Here is a 22,872-nt window from a genome sequence, read left to right on the forward strand (position 1 = left end):
TGAAAGTTTGCCGTGAGTTGGCTCACTCGGGGCCAGGGCGCGGGCGGCTCTGGGGGCGCAGCAGCGGCATCCACACCACAGCACCGGGCCCGCCCCGCGCCGTCGGGGACAAGGGAGGGAGGGGACGGACGAGACGGGGCAAAGCAGAGACGAGACCTGCCGGCAGCGCCCTCGGCCCCCGCGACAGCCGCCAGCAGCCGCCGGCCCTGGATCCGAGAACGAAGTAAGTGGGGCCGGGGCTGCTTTCCTCCCCCACACCCCCTCTTGGGCTGGGACCCCTCCAACGCGCGTCCTCTTTGTGAGCTCGGCCTGAGGGGGCCCATCGTCTCCCTCCCCACCAGGGACAGCGATTTACCCGTCCGTGGGGTCACTGTGCGGCTATGGTCCCCGGGGGGATTAATGGGGCTTCAAGGGAGAAGAATGGAGGTGAAAGTCACTGGGTCGGGGACGCTTTGCAGTGCCCCAGTTCACCATTTTGTTCTCCACAGCCTAGTTTGAGGGGCGGGGGGGGGGTGGGGGGGGGGAGCGGGGGGGCGGGATGCGGCTCAGCCCCAGCCCTAAGCAGCCCCAAAAAAGGCAGGCTGGGCCCGAGGGCGGTGGTGGGCGCCCTGGGCTCCCGGGAAAGGGGGTTGTCACCGGGGTGTTCCCTTTCGTGCACGACGAGGTCCGAGGGGGAGAAGCCCGGCGACAACAAAGGCGCTGTCGGGGCTGGGCTGGGCCGCCCCCCCCCTCATTTCTCCCGGACACCCCGATCTGCGATGCCCCGCTGGGTGCGCGGGGCTAGGAGCTCGCTCTTGCTGACATATCCCCATCCATCCGACCCGCTCTGTTGGGAACCTTGTTTGCGACCTCGCGTACCCCACTGGGGCGAAGGGGACAAGCAGCGGGGGGCGGGGGAGAGGGACAGAAGGTTACTGGGCTTCTGGCCTCCCGGACTCCGTCCCGCAGCCGTGGGGGGAGAACAGCTGCGGAGTGGGGACGCGCCCGCCCATCCCTGCCGAGAGAGAGGGAGGGGAAGGGAAGGGGAGAAGGGGGCGGCTGCCCGGCGGTCCCGGGCCGCGGGGCGTGTTCCCGGCCGTGGGCAGCGCCGCGAAGGGCGGGCGGGCCCCAGCGCGCATGTGCCCTGGAAAATTTTGTGCCCTGCCCCGCCGGGGGACGCGCCGGGCCGGGCGCGGGGCGCGCCGGGAGCCGCAGTCCGGGGAGAAGTAGGTCGCGGGCGGGGAGGGGGGGGCCCGGACTACAGCTCCCGGCGTGCCGGGGCCGGCCGGCACCGGGGATGGCCGCTCTACCGGGGACGGAGGGGCGGCGGGTCTCGTCCCCGCGGGGCCGTTCCGCTGGCGGGGGGAAGCCTCTCCGCCGCCCTTGGCGGGGTGCTGGGAAGGGCGCTCTCGTTCCAGACGGGTGTGTCCGGCTGTGGGACCGCAGGCCGCCGTGACAGCCGTCTCTAAATCCCGAGGCGGCGGCCAGCCTGTTGGCAGGGCCGGGCCTCGTTCGGGAGGTCGAAGGGGGATGCCCGCAAGGTCACCCACCGTGTTGGTGTATACGGGAGAAGAGGGAATCGTTCCCGTGTTCGCTCTTCTCTGTTGTAAGTGGTGGTCTGGCCTCTCCCCTTCAGCATACCGATAAACCGGGAGTCTGAGGGGCCTCTTGCCTTCCCTCGCAGAGCAGAGAAACAGCTCTTTGTTCCCTGCCAGCACCTCGATGTACAGTAAGCCTTTAGTTTGAAAATGCTGGCCTTTATAGAAGACTGCTCAGAATATCGCTTACAATTGATACTCGGTAGTTTCTTCTCTCAGAGCCATGCTGCTTCAGCTAGATTTCAGTGGGTTTGGGGGTTCTCAAATTTTTTTTTAATTATTTTATCACATTTCAGTGCAGTAGATTGAGGGGATCCTACTGGAGCTCATCTTGCCATGTCAGCAACCTGAGAAGCCAGTGACTTTTTTGTGCCTTCGGCAGGTATCAGTTGTATGCCTCTACCTTGACAGCTGTTGGTGTTACTAGGCTAATTAACTTACCTTTTTCATAACCAAGGTACAGAGTATTCTCTTTTTAGGAAAATTGGAGAAAAGACAAAAGGAGATTGTGTATAATTGTACCTCCTCACAGCTTTCTGCAGAAAAGTTGATGAGGAACTGGGGTCTTCAGTGTATATTGAGACATTTGTATAGCAGATAAGGATGTTAACAAATTTTGGCCACTGTTCCTTTCCCAGTCTTATCTGACCTCTTAATAGATTTTGGATCTGGATTAGAATTTATCACAAGATAAAAGACTTACCAACTGGCTGTTCTCTTCCTGCAGAGATCCCAAGGTGTCCTCTCTTTTGTACGTCTCAAAGCCAAAGAAGTTATAGAGCTCGTGTAATCCTCCCTTGAGGTACTATGGTCTATACAAGCTCTTGTTAGGGTTTAGGTGTGCTCTTTAGGGGTTTGCTTCATACTTAATTTTTGTAGAAAAGGCTCTGTCATTGTGCCAACACTTTTGTCTTCTGAAAAAGGCTTCTTAACTGTTCTTAGAAAAACCATCGTTGCTTATTTCTTTGGTGTTCTTAGTTGGATATGGACAGGTTGCAGTGACCTACCAAAGTTTGTTACATTACAGTAATTCCTTAAAGCTGGTTTTAAAGGCAAGACTTCTTTTCCACTCCCTTGTTCCTGTATATTTTTATGTTGCTGAGCCAAACCCAAAGGGGGTTCCTTCCAGAACTGGCCTCCTTGTTGGCAGATCAGAGGTGTGGGATCTGTTTCTGGTTACCATCTTCCTAAAGCTAAGCCTCTGTGAATGTGGAGCAGTACAGAAAAAGCAGAGTATCTGCATCCCTCTTTTACAGTTAAGCTTTAAAATATTTGAGGGCTTATTCAAAGTTATTTGATTCTTCCTGTCTACTAAACTAGACCAAGCAAACAAGTCTGGTCAGTTTTTTAACTCCTGCTGAGTTAGGCCAGCATGGATACCTGGTTGTGCTGCTGGGATTTTTCAGGGGAATGCTAACTATGTGTGTTTGTACTTTATCCCCACCCCCCAATAATTGTCACACATCATAAACATTGGCCTGAGTGCTGTACAAGAATATCCCTAAAGCCCATTTTAGGAAGATGGTTGAACACAGTGTGTCTCTTTGAGCAAGGTGAGGGCAGCTGAACACAGAGCAGCCTCTGACTAAGCCGCCAATTAAAAACTGGATATTCTTCTTTCCCCTGGAGAGGTGTGGAGGCTACTGGAGGTGTGCTTGCTCTTAAAATATCTGTGAGATTCATCTTCCTTGGATGAGTGACAGAGCGCAGTGCTGACCTACCTGGTTTTGGGTTTTTTGTACCCAGACAAACGTTGTTTGCAAATCTGTGTATAATGGGAGACTTGAGTGTTGTGGCTTTGCATTGTGCTTTTGTAGGCTCTCTCCATTTTAGAGACCTCCTCACAAGGCAGAGAGAGAGAGGAGGGAGGATTACTTCAATCTTTGGCAAGCAATTTCAGTTTTTATTAAGTAGGTATCTGATCCTGGCAGAGCTCATATTCCCTTTGTGTAGGGATAAGCAATGTGAGCTGTATTGGTCAGGCTGTTGGTATGTTTGTATTTTGTGACCTTATATACATTTACTGTCCCACTCTCCCCACCCAGCAGACTTGAACTGAGATTTTATGCTTGTAGCTAGGCAGAGTCTCAACTGGGTACACTTAATAAGATATGTGCCTGCTAGTCAAGGGGATGGTAAACATGGGCTGGCAGCTGGAGCCCGGCGCCCTCCCTCGCGTCCCTTCTCGTCCCTTCTGCGCTTGTGCCAGCAGGACGTGGCGCCCGGCACAGCCACCCGGCCTCCCGGAGGAGAGGCCAGCCCTGCTGTCCTGAGCACAAGCAGGTCTGCACAGAGCTGCTGAGCGAGTCACGAGGCTGTTCAGGTGCTGTGCTTGTGCTCTGGAGAGGCAGCTGCAGGTGAGCCGTGCTGGAAGCAGCTGAGTGCCAGGGCAGGCGAGGCGTGTTAGGTGTGCTGCCAGAGCAGACAGTGGCCTGCTGAGTTACAGCAGCAGTGCTTGGCAGCAAGGTGAGCGTGATGTACGTACTTGCGTGTGGGTAGTGGCTACACCCTTATTTCTTCTGAGGGGAGCGGGGAGAGTTCTCTTTATCAACATCCCTCTGTTTTGAGGATCAGTAGATTTGTGGTGCTTCTCCTAGAGAGCCTTACTTCTTGTTAGTATTTGTGCAAATGGCTCATTCTGCTTTGTTCATGAAAAGGCACAGTTATTTATCTCAACAGGAGGAGAGTTGTGTTCTCTAGTCTTCATCCATCCTTTTCTCTCTTTCCCTAGGTCTCTTTGGAGTCAAAACTTGTCTATGTTTCTGTCATTTTGTCACTTTTAATACACTGCCCTGACTTGCTTGCTGGGAAGAGAGTATGCATCTGGAGATCAAAGTTGCTCTTAACTTCATCATCTCATACCTGTACAACAAGCTTCCTCGGAGGCGGGCAGACCTGTTTGGTGAGGAGCTAGAGCGCCTGCTGAAGAAGAAATATGAGGGTCACTGGTACCCAGAGAAACCTCTGAAGGGATCTGGCTATCGCTGTGTTCACATAGGGGAGACGGTGGATCCGGTGGTGGAGCTGGCGGCCAAACGGAGCGGGCTGGCTGTGGAGGATGTGCGTGCCAATGTGCCAGAAGAGCTGAGTGTCTGGATTGATCCTTTTGAGGTTTCCTACCAGATCGGTGAGAAGGGCTCTGTTAAGGTTCTCTACCTAGATGACAGTGAGGGCTGCAGTGCCACAGAGCTGGACAAAGAAATCAAGAGCAGCTTCAACCCCGACGCCCAGGTATTTGTCCCTATCGGCAGCCAGGACAACTCGCTGTCCAACTCTCCGTCCCCCTCGTTTGGCCAGTCACCCAGCCCCACCTTCATCCCTCGCTCTGCACAGCCCATCACTTTCACCACTGCCACCTTTGCTGCCACCAAGTTCGGCTCGACCAAGATGAAGAAGGGTGGAGGAGCCGGAGGAGGGGGCGGTGGAGCAGGGGCTGTGCAGCAGCCGAGAATGGTCAGGTCTCCCACCACCAACCTGCTGAAGCACAAGGGCCTCTCCCTGTCCATGCACTCTCTGAACTTCGTCGGGAGCGCTGGGAGCCAAGCCCCGCAGTCCCAGCTCTCCCCCAATGCCAAGGAGTTCGTTTACAGCGGCGCCTCGCCGGGAGCCAGCAGCCTCTTCTTCGATGGTGTTGCCAGTGAGAGCCAGGCCAGCAGCATCCCGCCAGCATCGCAGTTCAACGCCAGCACGGGTGGTACCTTCGATATGGCTCAGGTCTTCGGTGGCAGCACCAATAGCCTCTTTTTGGAGAAGTCTCCCTTCGTGGAAGGACTCAGCTACAACCTGAATGCCATGCAGTATCCTAGCCAGTCGTTCCAGCCCGTCGTCCTGGCCAACTGAATACAACGGAAGGAGAGTATTTTGGGGCAGGGAGGGAGGGGGGAAACAAGAACAAAACAAACAAACAAGAGGGAGAGAAAAGAAAAATAGAAATATACAGAAAATATTAAAACCTTACAAATATAGGTTTTTGGGAAAAGAGAGAGCTCAGTGTTGTTGCGCTGTGCTGGTAACGCTCCTGAAGCACTGAATTGTTTTTTAACTCAGTACCTGTGCTTTTTTCCTACTCACTTTTTTACTCCTTAAAATGAGCCTTGGGCTTTTTTTTTTTGTTTGTGTGCCCTCTTCCCCCACCCCAGCCCAGGACTGGTGCAACTGTAGGTCACAATGCTCCTGATTTCCTGCACCACCCCCTGCCCCACACTGGACACAGGGTCCTTCTACCTGGGTGTAGGGATGTCATCTTCATACTACCGTGCTGGAGGAGGGACAAGAAGAGGATGAGTCAGTGTTGGTGGGGACAGACGCAGTCTTGTTGCGTGCTAGCCAGAATGGGTGGGTGAGCTTGCTTTTTCTGTGTACACAGAGAACATCGCCTGTGCCCACGGGCGCAGACCATTGTGCTGTTGTGGCTCCAGCCCAAGCTGGCATCAGCTGTTCTGTGTGCTGAAAAACACTAACTCTTCTCCTTGACCATCTTGCAGCACATCACAGTCAGGGCAGAGCATTACTGTGAAATGGCTTCTTCCTGCTCCCTTCCTCATCTGCACTTCCAGTTGTGGCTACAGGGGCACAGTGGCTTAGTGGCTGTGGTTATTGGACCTTTGTGTACCTGAGCAAGAGGGCTTTTTGGTGCTCTCTCGGAGCTGCCCAGTCGGTCTTGATGACAGCCCCTGTGGTGTAGAATCACCACCTGCCTCTCTTTGTGACTTGGGGGAGGTGGCACTGAACCAGCTGGACCCCACTTGGATCCTTCCCCCACGTCCCAGATGTTCTCCCCAGCAGCAGGGGCCAGCATCCACTTGTGGTGGCCTTTGAGGTCAGAGTTCTCATTATCTGCTGTGAATTAATCTTCTTGTCTCAGAGAGGAAATTCCTTCCTTTTTAGTTAGTGAGGCAGCACAACTTTTCAAGAAGGTAGGATGATGTTGAAGCTGCTGTCTTGAGTGGTAACATAAGGGTTTATGCTTTCAGCCAGGTATGCACCTGACTAAATCCCTTCCCTTGCCTTTCTGGAGAAGCATGAGGAGGTGGCTGATCCAGTGAGAAAAGGAAGCACCTATCATAAATTCTCATTCCAGCCAGATCACATCAGCATGGACAGCAGCAAGCTTAGGGCAGAGCTGGGATGGGCTCTCCAAAGGCAAGTGGTTGTCTCAGTCTGTGAATGTAAGGTGCCTCCTCACAGCAGGGATGGGATATGGGACTCTGCACCTTTCTCCAGGATGGTGTGAGGCAGTCAGGCAATAGTGGCTGTTCAGCTTGATCCCTTCTGTGTTGAGGACTCCAAAACCCACCTTCACAGAAAGCCAGAGGAGGACTGCTTCATGCCCAGGAAGGATGGAGGCTTTTTTGTTTGGAAGGGAGGTTTCTTTGGAGGCTGCTGTGTGAGCATGGAACTGTGCGAAGAGGAGAGAGATGGAGATGATGAAACTCCAGTTTTTGAAGTTCTCAGTTTAAATGAAAAATAAGCTTTTGCTGCTTCCCAAACTTGAGGTTTGGTTTTCTTTTAATGATGCTTCTTGGAGCACAGTCTGAAATCCACTCCTCCTGCACTTGTGGAACCAATGTCAATGTGCTCTTTCAAGAAATCTTTGTTTCAGGTGAGATGAGCTTGACCATGTGCTTTTCCTGCTCCCTTCCCTGAGATGGAGGCACTCCCGCCCTTTTGTAGTTGTGTTGCCACTAAGCATTTGCAGAAGGTAATGGGCTGTCCCAGGGAGACTGTCTCTGCCCAGAGCTCTCCCAGGAGAGTTTCCACCCGTCCCCTCGATGGGTGATGGGGTGCACGGTCCTGACCTTGTGCCAGCATGGGTTCCCAAGCAGGCTGCTTGCTATTGAGCTATGACCAATGCAGCAGGTGGGTGAGGAGAGCAGAGCCCAGCCAGTTTCCCCAAAGCTGGTGCCCACAACCTCAACCCTGCAAGTTTCCGGACTAGGACAAGTTGATGAGGAATGGCCCAGCTGTTGTGTTTCTCTTTTTTCTTTTCTTTGAACCTACTGCTTTTAATGGATGCTACCACTGCCACGGAGTCCTTCTCCCCAACAGGGTGCTGCTGGGTGCCCCCCCACGTGCTGCACTGGACTGTGAGGGGTGTTCAGCCCCTGATGGCAGGACCTGGTCCAGTTGCCCCCCACTGTCCCCACATCTGGCAAAGCCACCTGCAAGCCGCTGCCGTGAGACAGCGTGCTCTCCTCCAGCACAGGGAGGGAGGGAGGAAGTGGGGATGTCCCCTGTCCACTTGCTTATGTGTGTGTGAAGCTTTGATGCTGCTTTGCCCTGCCACACGTATTATACCTGCTTTAAAAATAGTGGTGTGAGTGGAAGGAGGAAAAGAAGAGGGACCAACCTCTTTGCATCTTAAAAGGAAAAAAGTGTGCTTCAGAAATGTTCCTCCAGCATCAGGCAGCAATGGAAACTAATGGCCTTTTCAGGTCTTTTCTAGTCTTGGATGTAGGCGTTCAGCTTCAATTTTATTTTTTAAAAACCTGCACTAATTTACCTGGTTTCTTAGGAAGAGAAGAGAGAAGATTTTTTTTTTAACTTTTATTTTTTATGGGTTTATGTTCTTTTTGTTGATGTCTGTTTGTATTGAATAATTTGCTACATTTGTAAAATGTAAGAGGTATATATAATATATGTATATTTCTAACGTAAAAAAATGTAATTTTTTTCTTTTCAAGATTTTTTCTTAAAAAAGAGGAGAGAAAAAATATTTTTTCAGGAAAAAACTTTAAAAAAAAAAAGAAGTGGTGAAGATTCCTTTCTCCCCACTCAGCCTCCCTTTCCTCCCGCCCCTCTCTGAGGAGTGAATCGACAGTTGCCTTGTGGGAGAGGAGTGAAAGAGGACAGAAGTCTGTATGTCTCCAAGTGGAGGGTTTCTGTGTGTGCTCTGCTTGGGGTTTTTTTGGAGAAGGGGGCTACTGAGAGGGGGAACCAGGGGGTTGCTGTCTTTTTCTTTATTTTTTTTTTCCTTCTTTTTTTCTTTTCTTTAGCGAAGGAGGAATACAATCAGAGTTTTGTATTCAGAATGTTGTGCAATATTTTGGAATGGGATATTGGTGTGTCTAGAGATTTAGTTAAAAACAAACAAAAAAAAACCCACAAAAAGATTGATCAAATCTGTACAGTTTCTATTGTTCCAGATTTTTTTAAGTTTGTATTAAAAGCATGATATAATAACCGTTTGTCGTGTGATGTGTGCTAAGTGCAGAGGGAATACCTCGGACGTGCCTAGTTTGGGTAAGGAGGGATACAGCCGTCTTTGGATGAAGCGGTGCTCAGTGTCAGCCTTGCAGGCAAGCTCCTGGTTTCACAGCATTAGAAATAGCTCAGTGGTGCCCAGGATTGTGCAACATGGCCAGGACAGCTGTCTCAGTGACCTCTCCTGCTGCCAAGAATAGCAGTACATAGGAAAAAGTGGCGATGTGCCTGGCTATCCCTGGTCCTGCTGTGATTCGGCTCCCTGGAGTGGGAGGAGGAGGGAGACTTTGGTGTGTGGTGCTTTGGGAGCCTTCAATCAAGCAGCAAAGTTCCTAAAATACCCAAATTCTGTGGCAGCTCACTAGCACCATCACCCTTGAGGCAGGGTTAGGAGCCCTCTGGTGTAACTCATGGGGTAGATGAAGCCCCCCCATGGCAGTGCTTCCTGCAGAGAGGTGCTGATTCTGGGTTGATTTCTTTCCCTTCTGCACAAACCAGTTTGTGTTTATTCTGGGGTGGCTGGGGTACTTGCTAAGCAAAGGGAGCATCGAGGTACATCTGTAGGCTCTCTCCTCCCTGCTGTGAATGTTCATCCAAGGTCACTTCCCATAGTGGGGTGGGCTTGAGGCTGGATATGAGAACATGCAGCAATGATAGTAGTCTGATTTTGGTTTTTTTTGTAAACTGTCACTGCTGAGTTTCAATCGGAATTTCTGTTCAAGAGAGCTCCTTATTAGCAAAAGATGAGATGGCTGAGGAAGGTGCTGGAATGCCTGTCATGCCCCACGTGCTGCTGGCTGTGACCCAGCTTCCCCAGCCCCACTACACTCCTGCTGCCTCCTGCCTGAGGAGTGCCTCAAGTTCCCTATGCTGCCTCCTTAAAAAGCTGTTGAAGGGATCTGCTCTGAATGTCCTTGAGGAAACCAAACAAGGAACTGGAGCTGACTCCCACTAGCATCCCCCATGCCTCCTCAGCCCTTCTAGCCTAAATTTCTTCTTGGGAGAACTCACTATGCCCTTGGTTTTGTGAGCCCCAGGATCTGGGCTGCTGCTCATGCCTATTGTGTGCCGCGTGACTGTCACACTGCACTAGGCAACAAAACTATTTTTTCCCCTTTGTGTCTCAAACCCCTTGTAATCATTTATCTAAAGCATGCACAACGCTTGCCCTTAGACATGTTTTTGGAAATGGAAAATCGAGGGTGACCGTGTGCCTTCCTGATCCTTGCCCTGCATTTGCTCAGCTGTGACGCAGGGAGGCACGGAGCCTTTTCCTTTTTGGGTACAGGTAGGGCCTGGAGTTGGCTTACAGCTGATAGCTGCACAGCCTGAGCAGGGATTAGGGAAGAGGTTTAGTATAGCCTTGTTCCTCCCGAGGTATTTGTCACTGTGCTGTCTCAGGGAGCAAGAGGAGTGTAGGGAGCTGAACCCCATGTAGTGCAGTGTGCAGGGAGAGGCTCTGCCTTCCATCAGCCTTCAGAGGGGAGCTGCTGGAGCCCCGTGTTGGGCCAGTGTGGGGTAGTGCCTGGGTGTGGGAGTGTTTGCTGGATGTTTGGACAGTGACCGAGTCAGTCCCCGAGCAGCTTGCTCCAGCAAGGCACAGCAACAAGATGGGACTTGTCTCCTGAAACCTCCGAAGTGAGGGGTGTGGGGCTATTGTTTAGACACTCGTCATAGGGGACTCCGTTATTAAGACGGAAACTTGCAAGTTGAGTCACCAGGAAGGCGGGCTTCTGCCTGAAAGGAGGAGACAGCTCAGGTAGAAAATGCCACACTTCAGCCTGGGGCTTTTCAGTCTGTGACAGCACCAGCAGCAGTGTCTGACTCAAATTGGGCTGTTTGGGGAGTAGGAAGGGACTGGTGCCCAGAGGAAAGCCTTAGACAAGCATGAAAAGCCATTCCCTGGATTGTGTTTAAAATACAGGCCCAACAAAATAGCTTGAGTTTAGTTCAACAGGAGAGGATCTCCTGCTACCCTAGAGCCTCCTGGAGATTTGGGATTACTGGGATTGAATAACACATGGCATGGGCACTGCCAGCAGCGGGTCCCTCCCCGTGTCCCAGCACTTGCCGACATGCCAAGACTGAGAGGTGGAAAAACACCACTAGTGGCGGGGCCAGGACCCGCTGAGTCCTTGGCATTCCCAAGGAGTTTTCCTGCCAATGCCACCTGCTCCATGCTCACATGGCTGCAGCCACAGCACTGCCCATGGCCCCAGCGGGTGTGAGGGGCAAGGTTGACACCACAGTTGCAAAGGGCTGGACAGGTCTTTCCACCCCACGTGTCCTCTGCCAGAGCACAGGCACCAGCCCAGCTGCAGGCTGTGGCCAAGGTTAGCCACCTCCAAAGCCTTGCGTTTTTTCCTTTCGTTTCTGTGGCAGGGCTCCAATTCAAACACAACCGGGGGCATGTTCACCCCCAGCCTTGCAGAGCTGTTCTTCCAGTGTCCCCCCACTGCTGCCTGCCTTGTCACCTCCAGAAACATGATATTTTTATAAAGCAGATAAAAGTGAACCTTTCACCCTCCGTCCCTACAATACTCCAGGGAAGGATAAGCCTCATCTGGCACACATGGTGCTTTTGACTTGTACTGCTTAGTGAAGGGCCCATTTTGTGTGTGGCCATTGCCGGTGGCAAAAGTGACTCCAGCATGGTACATGCATATGTCAGGAAGGAATGTACTCTTTTTTCTTCTCTAAGAAGCCTTCAGAAGGCACAGGAACAAGGTAGGAAGAGAGGGTCAGGACTGAATTTTGCCTCTTTGCCTTGAGCAGGGGCAGGGAATGGTACAGGTAACAGTGTGTTCTCCTTCTTCACCAAATGCCAAGAAGGCAAGAGTAGTCTCCGTGTTGTTCCACAGCTAGCTGCTGAGTCCTAGTTGGGGGGGCATTTGTGCTTATTTTTGTTGGCCTCACACTGGTGGCACAGTTTGCATGCTGAAGGAAGCAGATCCTCAGGAGGGAGTGTGTCCCTCCCACTTGACAGGGTGTTTCCACCAAGGACAAAGTTTTCCTTCAAGTGAATCAGCCAGAAACTGCTTCCAGAAGGTGCAGCTGGGGCTTTCATCAGGCAAAAATGAACCTGAAATGACCCACACAAGGTGTAGGGAGGGCAATGGGCGATGTTGCTGCAGCAGGAAATGCTTCTTTCATGGGGCTCAGTTGCAGAGCTCAGCAAATTCACGCAAGGGCCAAGTCCAGCTTCCCTCAGCAACAGGCGTTCTTGCATTTCCTGATCTTCCTGTGGTCAGGTTCAGTGTCAACATGTGCTGCTGCAGGCTCCCTCAGAGGCATGAGTGGCGTCACAGCAGGCCTCGGGCACCTTTCCAAAATCTACCAAGGTCGTCCTCTGTCCCTACCTGTGTCCAGCATTGCTGGGCTGCTGAGCTGCAGCTGGGAGGACTCTCTGGACGTCCCCCACAACATCCAAAGTGGCAGCACTGGGCAAATGAGGGGCACACAGAAAAATTGGGGGGAGCCACAGAGACTTAATCTGCCAGGGGAGAACTGGGGTTGGTGTCCTTGTGGGGACAGACTGGCAGCACAGTGGAGAACACAGGGCATAGAGCAGCAGTCGTGTCTGGAAGGCCACAAACATGAGCCAAGGAAGGACTGAGGAGCAGAGGGAAGGAGGACAACACCCCAGGGACATCTGAGATGTTTACACACAGGTGGTGATGTCACGGGGAGGCAAGGAAGGCAGGAACTCTCCTCTTACCATCCCTACCTGATGAAAAGGTGCATGCTCCCAGTGACCCAACATGGGCAGCAGCTCCATGGGCCTCCTTCTTTGTGAGCGCAGCCAAGCAGAGCTTCTTCATCCCCACCTGGCTCCCTGAACTCTCATACATGATCCTCCTCCAACTCTCTGTCTGGGATGGTGCTGGCACAGTGTTTCCCCTCTGGAGACCTGGCCAGATCTTACAGGGGGGCCATGAATCATGGTGCTTTCCTTGCCTCCAGCACAGACGTGGAGATGCTGAGGCTTGGGGGGAAGCCATGGCTTCAATGCACTCCCAGGGAGTACAAGCACCAGGCTGGCAACCATTGGTCTCTTCTGCTGCCTCATGCTGATCCTCCAGTGCCAGGAGCTGCTCTGAATGGGAAAGGAGGTGATGCAAAATTATGGGAGGAAGACATGCTGGGGAAGGGCAGCTTATCCCTTGCAGCCATGCCGCTGCCAGCCACCACTGAGGAAGGGAAAGGGCTTGAGAAATCCAAACAAAATAGGATCTAACAAAACAAGACCAGAAAGAACACAGGTGGGCTGTGATGCTCCAAGGCAGAGCTGAAAGTGAACTGCACTGCTGAGGAGAACAGTGTAAGCTGTCACTGTTGGACAAGGCATTGGATGCTATAACCCACAGTCAAAGGGCTAACACATCAGCACAGGGAACCACAAATTGCTGGTTTTTAGAAACATAACCAAAGAAAATTTCTTATAGTCTGGATTATATATCACACCACAGATCAACCATGCAAGAGAGACATCACTTGGTTCTTCAAATGAGAGACTTGACCATTGAGAAAAACCAATCAAAGCCAGCAAAGAATATTTTATTTTGATAAGGTTTTATTTTTAATCTTGGAATTATTGTCTTCTCCAAAGGTACCCATGCTCTTTGAAAAATCCAATTTTCTTTCATGGAAATACTTGTTATGTAAATTTTTTGACCAGTCACAGAACTCAAGTAGAAACCTTCCCAAAGTCAATGATTATAAAGGTGACAGTGGGAGCTACAAGAGCTCCATCGCCAGCAGAGAATAATATAGCCTGTAACCAGCATGGACTCCATCAGTCACATGAGGCCAGTATTTATTGCAGGAGAAAGCCACTGACCACATCTTCATGTGAACACACAGATAACATCACAGCTGAAAAGATTTTGTCACTTTGTATTTTTAAAGAAATTACTCCAGGCTTCCCAGTGCACCTTAAAATTATATGAAAGGACCCGAGTCCATCCGAGCTTGACTCCAGTATTGTGGGGTGCCTTAGACTGAACTGTTGACTCCTCTGATTGCACAGGGTAATTTGCTAAGACCTGTGGGTTTTCCAGCAGCACCTGATTGATCTCTGTGCACCTGTGATGGAGCTTTCCTGGAAGGTGGAACAAACTGGTTGAATGAGGCCACAACAGCAGTCTTCAAAGCATGACTAGGAAGTGGAGGTCTCTGCTGGTAACTGTGTGCTGACCCTTGCCTCGCCTGGCCAGTAGAGCTTCATAGTCCAGAACCGGTTTGAGCTGGATATCTTCCTTTAACATACCTGGAATGTGCTACAAAGTTGCACAAGTGTCTTCAGAGCTGCTCTGCTCTCACAGGGCTGCAAGAGCTCTTGGGGGTGGGCCCCAGAGGAAGCCACAAAAGCCGGACCACAGCACTGCACTGGAGGACACTGTGTCACCTCAGTGGTGTGACAAAGCTTCCCACAATTGGCTGGATGTGCCTTTTGGCTTCCAGAGCCGGGAGGTAAAAGGGCAAAGGGAAGGGGTGTCACTGTGTTTGCCTAGATGACAAAAACCCAATGATTTTATCCAGTGACGTGTGTTAGCCTTGACAGAATTGAGTACAGAGAGCTGGCTCTGACCTCACAAAACCCCCAACAAACCCTTCCCAAGTACTTTTCTGTGATACAACTCTGTTGAAGAAGGTACAATTAGCAAGTCCCTCCTCTCCCTCTCCCCCATTTTTTTCACTGTCGTTAATGTTATCCTCTCTCCCTGCAAGGTCTGCAGACAGAAAGGGGTCTCCTCTGCAGGTTGTGCTGCTCCCCTGCCAGCCAAAACCCCAGAGAGCTTTTCCTTTGCTCCCATGTCTGGTGAGATCACTCTCTTAACCTGCAAATACTGGTGGGGGAAGTGGTAATTGTTCCTCCTAGAGGTAATTGGCACTTGGCAGGATCTTACTCATCTTTGTGGTGACAGGGGCTGGCTTTCTAGGCTATTCCACCAGCAAAGCAGGCTGCAGGGCTGTGGCTCTCCACCACGTTTAAAAGCCTCTAAGCCAGGGGTGCAGCTGTCCTCACTTCTGCCTGGAGCCTGCCCTGCCAAAGCCTTCACTCATGCTGGGTGAATGCTGGCCTCTCACACCTTTCCAAACAAAGCAGGTCTGACCTCAGGGAGTTAAACACTCAAACTGGCCCACAGATGAGGGTGTCTGCTCTGCTTTGTGGATCTGTTCAGCAGAGTAGAAAGGAAGGTGAACAGATGCAACTGCACCCCTGTAATGTTTGCTGTTACATGCATATGCTGCCAAAAGCTATAGGAAGACCCCAAGGGTATGGAAAGGCTTCCCAGCCCTCTGGATATGACACCAGCTAATGCCACTATGGGTGCTACGTTCCCCAGGTAGGAGCTCATCCACCTGGAGAACTTGGGAAGCATGCTTCTCCAAAGCTCTATCCTTCTCTTCTCCCTCACCTCTCTATCTTCCTTGCTCCAAGGGATTATTTTTCCTAAATGCTGGGGCCTGATCCTAGGAGCAAACAGCAGCTGGCAGTAGGGTGTAAAGGAGAGTTCTGCCCTCAGTGAGCAGCCCTGTCTCTCCCTTTGACTCCTGCTGTACCTATCCCCCTTGTGCCATTCACCTGTAAGCAGCTGATTCCCCTTTTTCCTCCTCTACATCTCATCCCAGTCTTCTCCAGTTCCCACGTATGCTTTGCTGGTCTGGCAGCAGCTGCCCTCCATGCAGTGAAAGAGTATTTCCAGAGCCATGGGCCCCAGAGGCAGCTGTGGCAGCTGGGGGCTGTGTGGCACAGTGGGAGCACTGCTGCACTCTGCCCATCCTGGAGCAGCTGCCTTGGCTGGCAGCCACCTCCCTGCTCTGCCTCCACTGCTGCAATAGCCCAATTAGTAGCTCAGGTGTTGCCACGGTGCTTGGCTGCAGCCCAAGAGCTAATGATGGAGCAGGTGGCAGATGTGAGGATTGCAGAAGGTGGCTAGAGATGAGGGGAGCACATTTGGAGCAGCCTGTTAGGGCCAATCTTTGTGGACCAGCTGGGATGATGGATTTTGCAAGGTGTGTTCTTGCTTTGCAGAAGTCTCCAAAACAACCTTCAGTCTCTGAAGGATGATGCAGCTGCATTTGGCTCTGCCACCCCTACCAGGATGTCCAAAATTATTTTGGTATTATAGCAGTGACCATAGCTGTGGCTACTGGTTTACAGCAGGAGGAAAACTCATTAAACCCCAAAGCAAAGTGGCAACAGGGCATTTACATGTCACTTGTGTTGATGAAACATTATGATAGAGGGGAAAATATGTCATTGTCTGATGAAAGAAGCTCTGTCTCACCAAATTCCTGCACTGTGTGTCTATCACAAATGACCTGAGGTAGTTGGGAATTACTGATCCTAAAGCAAAGCTATAGAAAGGAGAGGAGAGGAGAGGAGAGGAGAGGAGAGGAGAGGAGAGGAGAGGAGAGGAGAGGAGAGGAGAGGAGAGGAGAGGAGAGGAGAGGAGAGGAGAGGAGAGGAGAGGAGAGGAGAGGAGAGGAGAGGAGAGGAGAGGAGAGGAGAGGAGAGGAGAGGAGAGGAGAGGAGAGGAGAGGAGAGGAGAAGAGAGGAGAGGAGAGGAGAGGAGAGGAGAGGAGAGGAGAGGAGAGGAGAGGAGAGGAGAGGAGAGGAGCTGAAGAGTGGTGGTAGAAACTGTTTAGAAGTGTACAGGCGGTGCAGTGAAGAACATGCAACTTGACATGCAGCAAGAGCTTGAGGAGCTTTCTCCAAGCAGGTTGAAGAACTGGTTAAAAAGAGGCTTAGAGCTATGACCAAAGAAGCTGTTGATGCAGTTTGACTCCTGCTGTGCTTACAGAAGCAGGAGTTTGTACCTTCTTTGTAGGCAAACAGGATTATGTCAAACTACCTAATGCCGTCATTCAGTTCTCTTACTAATGGAAACATTGAGTATGGGCTAGTTGCTCGAGCCAAAAAGGGAGGCAGGTTTTTATGATCACCGTGCTGTGTTACCCTACAAGTACAAACTGCTCCTTTCAGGACTCTGCATAAAGCAGGAGTATACATCCAGTTCTGCTTGCTTATGCTTGAGGAGTCAGGATACATGGATCGTCTGAATTTTTTCCATCCCAAGCTCCCGTCTTTGCTGTCCTTCCCCAGGGCCTGTTTCTGCCTCTGCTGCACTCAGTATCAGAGCTGACTTCTGTGGGAGCATTACAGCCCTTGGGTGTCAGGCCCTCAGTGGGCTGCAAAGAAAAGGAGTGAAAAAGCCTGCTCTTGGGTCTGCATCCATTATATTGATGCTTCTTTCCCCCAGTGGCTCCCAAACCACCCACTGCTGCTGAAACACAGCCCCATCTTGAAAAGAGCTGTGTGACAGTGGGTATCGTAGCAGCCATTTTGTACTAATAACAATAATTTTGTACTAATACTGTGTTGTGGTAGGGAAGACAGAAATGACTAATTAAAATGTTGCAGAGATAGTCGAGTCATGAGAGCATTACTCAAGTGCAATTTAGCTGGGAAGCTGCAATTCACAGCTCTGCTATTACAAAAATACCACAGGGCTTAATTGGACACATTGTTGTCAAGGTATCAGGGTAGCATCCTGCCTGAACACAGCTCCAGGCTACCCACCATCCCGACTGGGCATCAGGTCAGAGCCCTCCACTGCTGGCTCCCAAGTGGTTGGTGCCAACTCCAACAACTATAGTTTTTTTCTGGCTAATACCAGGCAGGCCTAAGGTGTCTCAGTTTGCAAAGAGATCATAGTTCAGAGTGGCATGCTTAAGATTAAGGTAACGATATCATTAGTGGGAAATCTAGCCGAGCAAAGGAGATGGAGGGAGAGGAAAGCAAAGGGTAACACAGAGAGACAGTGCAGCCTTCCAACAGGCCAGAGAAGGAAGGCAGGGAGGACTTGGGTGTGAAGAGGACAACAGCTCCCATACCTGGCACATTTCTCTCCTGCTGTTGCTGTCTTAGAAGAGATGAGCCTGGCTTCTTCTGAAAATGCCTAGTGAGCAATCACTAAAAATACCTTCCCTGATACATTCTGTGACACCATGAATCTAAATGACATATGTTACAGGAGAGAAAAAGTGATCTTGCATGGGTTCAACGAGGTATCTCACCCCCGTGAAAAGGCCCTCCCTGAAAGGCTAATGTGGGTCCAGGCCTGCACAAGAGGCAGCAGAAGCAGCCAGGCTTTGGGAAAGGGCTGTTTTGATCCTGAGGGACCTGGTCCAAAGGAAGAGAAAGATGCAGACACATCCTGGCATCTCAGTGCCCTGCAACCAGTGACAACAGCTCTGAGCTTTTGCTGCCCCAGACTGGGAAATCAGAGGTGCAGTCTCTGCTCTGGGCCACAGAAAATCACTTGTATGAAGAAACACAGATGAGATCTTCCATCTAACTGACCTGCACATGGTGCCCCTGCAAAACTCTGCTCTGCTCTCTCAGCTCCTCGTGCTGACTGCCAACACAGACATCACGCTCACCAGAGACACCTCCTTTTCCATATGTTACAAATGCCCAGTTTTGCCTCAGCTTGGCCAAGAGCAGCCCCTCAAACTTCCTGCCAAGGCTAACTGTTACTTACCACCTCTCCTCAGTGGGATTCAATGGCAAGGCTCAGCCCAAGCACAGTGTGTGCCCAGGGTCTCAGTTGGTGCCAGTGGGATGCAGGGGGAGAACGAGCTTCCCCACACCTCAACTCGTTCACAGGCCAGCAGCCTTGCAGCGGGTCCTGCTGAATGATGCAGAGCCTGGGAGGACATACAGTAGGACTTACTCACTGCTCTGGGATGTCAGTCCTAATGGAAAACAGCAGTGAGGAGTTAGAATATGCCATAAATATTTACTAGCTAAGGCATCCATTTCCCCAACAGTTGTTAGAAGTCCTTAGATGCTTGAAATTTCAGGATTGGACTCCATCTTCTCCAGCCTTAGGAGAACCCATCCCAGCATCATCCCAGTGAGTCCAGGTCATGCCTCCTGTGCAGCAGGTGACTGCATGGCTGCCAAACCAGCCCCAGATCTGCCAAGCCCCTGGGCAACACAGTCACCTCCTGTGAAGTATGGTTGGTTTGTGGATGCAGAAATAGCCCGGTGTGGTTTGAGACTGGGACGAGCCATATTGTTCTCCCCACTGACAGGGGGCTGCTGAGAAATGTCAGGGTTTCCCTTTGCTCTGTGAGAAGCTAGTCCAGTCTCAGCCTTCCTTTCAGCGGTTGGCCCTCCGTGTGCAAACTCTGGGGTCCAGCAGCACATTCCTTCTCAGCCTGCACAGCACAGGCACGTGGCTGGCGCTAAGGAGACACACTTTAAATAACCACACCACGGTGACTCATGCCTTACCCAAGGCAGTCTGGCTGCTGGCATATAAAGCATGAAAGCCGATGATCTTTGAAAGAAGAGAGGATCCTACAGTGAACACACATATGGCTCAGTTCCTGGCCAGAAGGTGGGAGGGGTGGAAGCGTTTCTAAATGAGATAGGCTGGGAGGCTGAGGCTCGCAGGTGTAGAACAGTTTCTCCCCAGTGCTGCCCAGCTCTGTCCTCCTGACCTGCTGCCACATGCACAGCCCCTTGCCTCTGGAATTTCCCTGAGCTAGCAGTTTTCCAAGCTGAGGAGGCTTGGGGGGTAGGGAAAAAACATGCAGGAACAGTGCCTGAGCCAGGCATGGCTGACATGAGGGGGACATCGTATGCTCTTTTGCCCTTTGCAACATCTGTCCTGTAGCACCGAGGTGGCAGAAAAGGACAGGCAGTTCTCATGGTTCTGGTGGACCTTCACCTTTCCCTCTAGCTCTTCAATCATCCTCCATCTCCCCAACCCCCAACAGTTCCAGAACTGCCCTTCCCATTCTGCCTCACTCTCAAAAGTCTCCCCATCCTCTCAGCCCCCTTCTCACACCAGCTCCCCTCAGCACTGTCCCACCCTTCTTTGCCTGTCCCTTTGCTCCTCCCCAGACCTATCCTCCCACACCTCCTATGCTTCTTTTGCAGCTTCCCTCCCTGGAAGGCCACTCTACAATCTCTGTTTTCTGCTTCTCTGGGCCATCTCTGCACCCTTCCTTCCTTGTCTGCTGCCTGGGGCCACATCTTCCCCTCTGGCAAACAGTCACCCCTCAGGACCTACTGTGGTGTTTCCCACAGACCTCCCCACAGCTGCCAACCCTTTCCCACAGCTGTTTCCTCCAGAAGCACCACAGTGGCTTGGCAGGCTGGACCAGATTTCTACCAGCAGCCAATAGGGAGGCCAGCCTTCACCTTGGGTTGCATCCTGCTCTCCCTCGCCTCCTCTCCAGGCTGTGGCTGTGGCTGGGTTGCCCTTGACAGCCACACGAGCTGCCTTCCCCAGCCCACAGGCTGTTTTCAGGGCCTGGACACCCCGGAGCTGCTCATCGGCTTTGGCAGGGCAGCGTAAATGTCACGTCCCTGCCTGTTCCCAGGCTGATGCCTGTTCCCGGCCCGGAGCCATGCCCGCATGTCTCCCATTATGTAAGGCCTAATGTGGATGGGAGCTGGGAGGCCTCGGGCTGGCTTGTGCTCCATGAATGACAGCTGCAAAAATGAGAGGGGAACTATTTTTAAACCTCCCCCTGCCCTCCTTCTCCAGCTCTTTTCCCCACAGCCTCAGCCAGGCTGTGTGGATGGCCAGCCCATGGGGGCAACTGGTCCTGCTGGGCTCTGCCAAACAGGTCCTGAGCCATTCTTTGTACTGCCACATGGAACATGCAGCACCTCAGCACAGGGTGGTGGTACCCAGAAGGATGTATCCTCTTCCAGCCCTCCTGGGCCATCAACAGGCCCCTGACATTCTCTCCTTCACCTCTCAGAGCCCTGCTTGTCAGCAGGACCAGCAGTGTTCCTTTCTTTCCCCCAGCCTCTCTCTGTAACTTTAGAAAGGTCATTCCCTCCTCCTTGAGCCACAGGGTTATCACAGTTCCTTGGAGAAGAGAAGAAGGGATCTAGAGGGGGAAAAACCTATCTTCTACTGCAGAAACATGATACCCCAGCACCACCCTGTCCCTCAGAGTGAGGGCAAGAGACAGATGGTCTGGAGCAAGGACCTGCATAATCTCCCACTGAGTGTTGTTGGCACAAGGACCAGTAGGGAAGAGGCAAGGTGGGTGAGGAGCTGTCTAAGAAAGGGGCTCTGACAGTCACAGGGACAATTGTCAAAACCAGCAGTGTTTTGCCCCAGAATGCTTTAAACAAGACACCCTCAAGTCAGAGCATTGGAAGAAGGCATGCAGGGGGTGGACACTGCCCATGTGCTGCCAGTTTGGCTCTGAATAAAGACTCGGTTCTAGGATTTTCCCATCAAAGAATTGTCTGGAGAGACCAGTAAATATGAGGTACCTCTTCACCTGGCATTGCAGGTGCTGCTTTAGACACCCCTCCTCAGGAAAGTTGGAGCTGGCCTGTAGAAGGTACAGAGCAGGTTTGTGAGTGGCCATTTTGAGTGTGGAGCTTGTTTACTCTAAAACAGGAGAATTTGAGAGGGAATGGCATCCATGTATCAAAAATATATGCTAGGGCAAATGTTTAATTTGTTCTCTTAAAAGCTCATCTGGATCATAAATACATTTAGAATTAAAATTAGAAAGAAGTTCCTAGCCAGCCATGGTATAAACTTCTGTGACAGCCTGTCAGGCTGGAAGGTGGGCAGAAGAAGCCTAATTTGGTAAGAGACTCAGCAGGCTGGTAGTCACTGCATGGCAGAAGAGGAGGGAGCCCAGAATGAGCCATACACAGGTCTGAAATGAAGCTTGCAATCATGTCCCCAAACTGGTCCCCAGAGGTATTGGTACAGAGCTGAAACCGCAGTGTATTGCATCCTCTGTAGGTTGGTTACATATCATTAATGTCATGCTTCAGGGTCCTCCCAGATCTTTAAAGAGGCAAGAAAGAGGTCACCTCTTTTCCTTCTGGGTTTTTAGGAAATGAATTTCCTTCATTTCTGTAACCTCTCTGGCCACAGCCGCCACGGGGCTGGGGTGAAGCAGGGAGGAGAACAGGGTCACTCGTGCTGCTCTTAGTCACGCTTTGGGTGTGCTGGTTTGCCTTGCTCACAGGCTCAAGACAAAGCCAGCTCTAGGGCGAGGGAAGCATTTCCCTCAGGCTTGGTGTGCTGCGGCAACCCGGGGAGCTTGAGGTGTTGCTCACAACGGCAGGCAATGCCCTTCTGGGACTCCTTGGCCCCATTTGCCCTGCGCAGGTCCTTGGGGAACACTAGAGACACTTTTATTCCTCCCACTCACTCCTGCTGCTGTTTGCATCCTTAAGTTTCTGTGGACTTGGCAACGGGAAGGGAGAAGGTGCCTTTAGTAATTCAGGACTTTCCCGAGGTGGTCCCCAAGTGTCTTGACTCAGGCAGGCCCAAAAGAGTCCAAAGCCTCAGCCCTGTTTCAGCGCGGCGCGGGGCCCGCACTGTCACAAGCACCTCAGCCTTTGCGACCTGCTATTTGTGCCTGCCCCGTGTCCCCTCACTGCTGGGGCTGCAGCGCACCCCTGCCCTGGAGCGGGAGCCTCCGTGAGGGTTGCGGGGAGTCAGCTCGGAGGACCGCGGAAAGCAGGAGGCCGAGGCCGCTCCTCACCCTGCCGAGCCCCAGCCGAGTGGTGCCGGCGCGCCTGAGCCGGGCTCTGAGGCGGGCGGGGCCCGGGCGGGGCGGTGCGCGCGGCGGCAGCGCCACCTCGCGGCGCCGCGGGAGAGCGCGGCCCGGCCCGGCCGCCATTTGCGGCGCCGCGGGGGCCGTGAGGGGACGGCGGGGGCTGCCTGCCCGCGCCCCCAGACCGTGTCACACCACGGGTCTGCCCTGCAGTACGACTGTCGCCTTAGAATGAAGATTTGGAACGGCAGCTTTGCCCTGGCTGCAAGCAGCGTGCAGGAGCAGAACACTGTAGCAGCCATGGCTTGATGGACTGAGGCAGTATGCGAATTTAGGAGATGAGATTATTTCTTCTCAAATGATGTATTTTACATTTTACACCCTATAAAGCTTTAGGAACAAATTAGCAATCATCAGGACAAAATGAACGCACCAGCAGCCCACGAAGACTGAAGCAGCAGCTGCTGGGAGCCCCCCCGCCCTTCTCCAGCACGGGTGGGTTGAGCAGCACCGCGGCCCC

The 22,872-nt window shown here is 52.2% G+C and overlaps 1 protein-coding gene across 1 annotated transcript; it reads left to right on the top strand.

The window, feature by feature from the left end:
• Positions 1-8,759, top strand: TOB2 (transducer of ERBB2, 2). Its single transcript, XM_059471587.1, has 2 exons — positions 1-223; positions 4,309-8,759. Exon 2 carries the CDS (start codon positions 4,395-4,397, stop codon positions 5,415-5,417), a length of 1,023 nt encoding a protein of 340 aa, XP_059327570.1. The 5' UTR covers positions 1-223; positions 4,309-4,394; the 3' UTR covers positions 5,418-8,759.
• Positions 8,760-22,872: the final 14,113 nt, after the last annotated feature.

Source organism: Ammospiza nelsoni, chromosome 5 (assembly GCF_027579445.1).
Source record: "Ammospiza nelsoni isolate bAmmNel1 chromosome 5, bAmmNel1.pri, whole genome shotgun sequence".
In the NCBI taxonomy this organism is placed as follows: Eukaryota; Metazoa; Chordata; class Aves; order Passeriformes; family Passerellidae; genus Ammospiza; species Ammospiza nelsoni.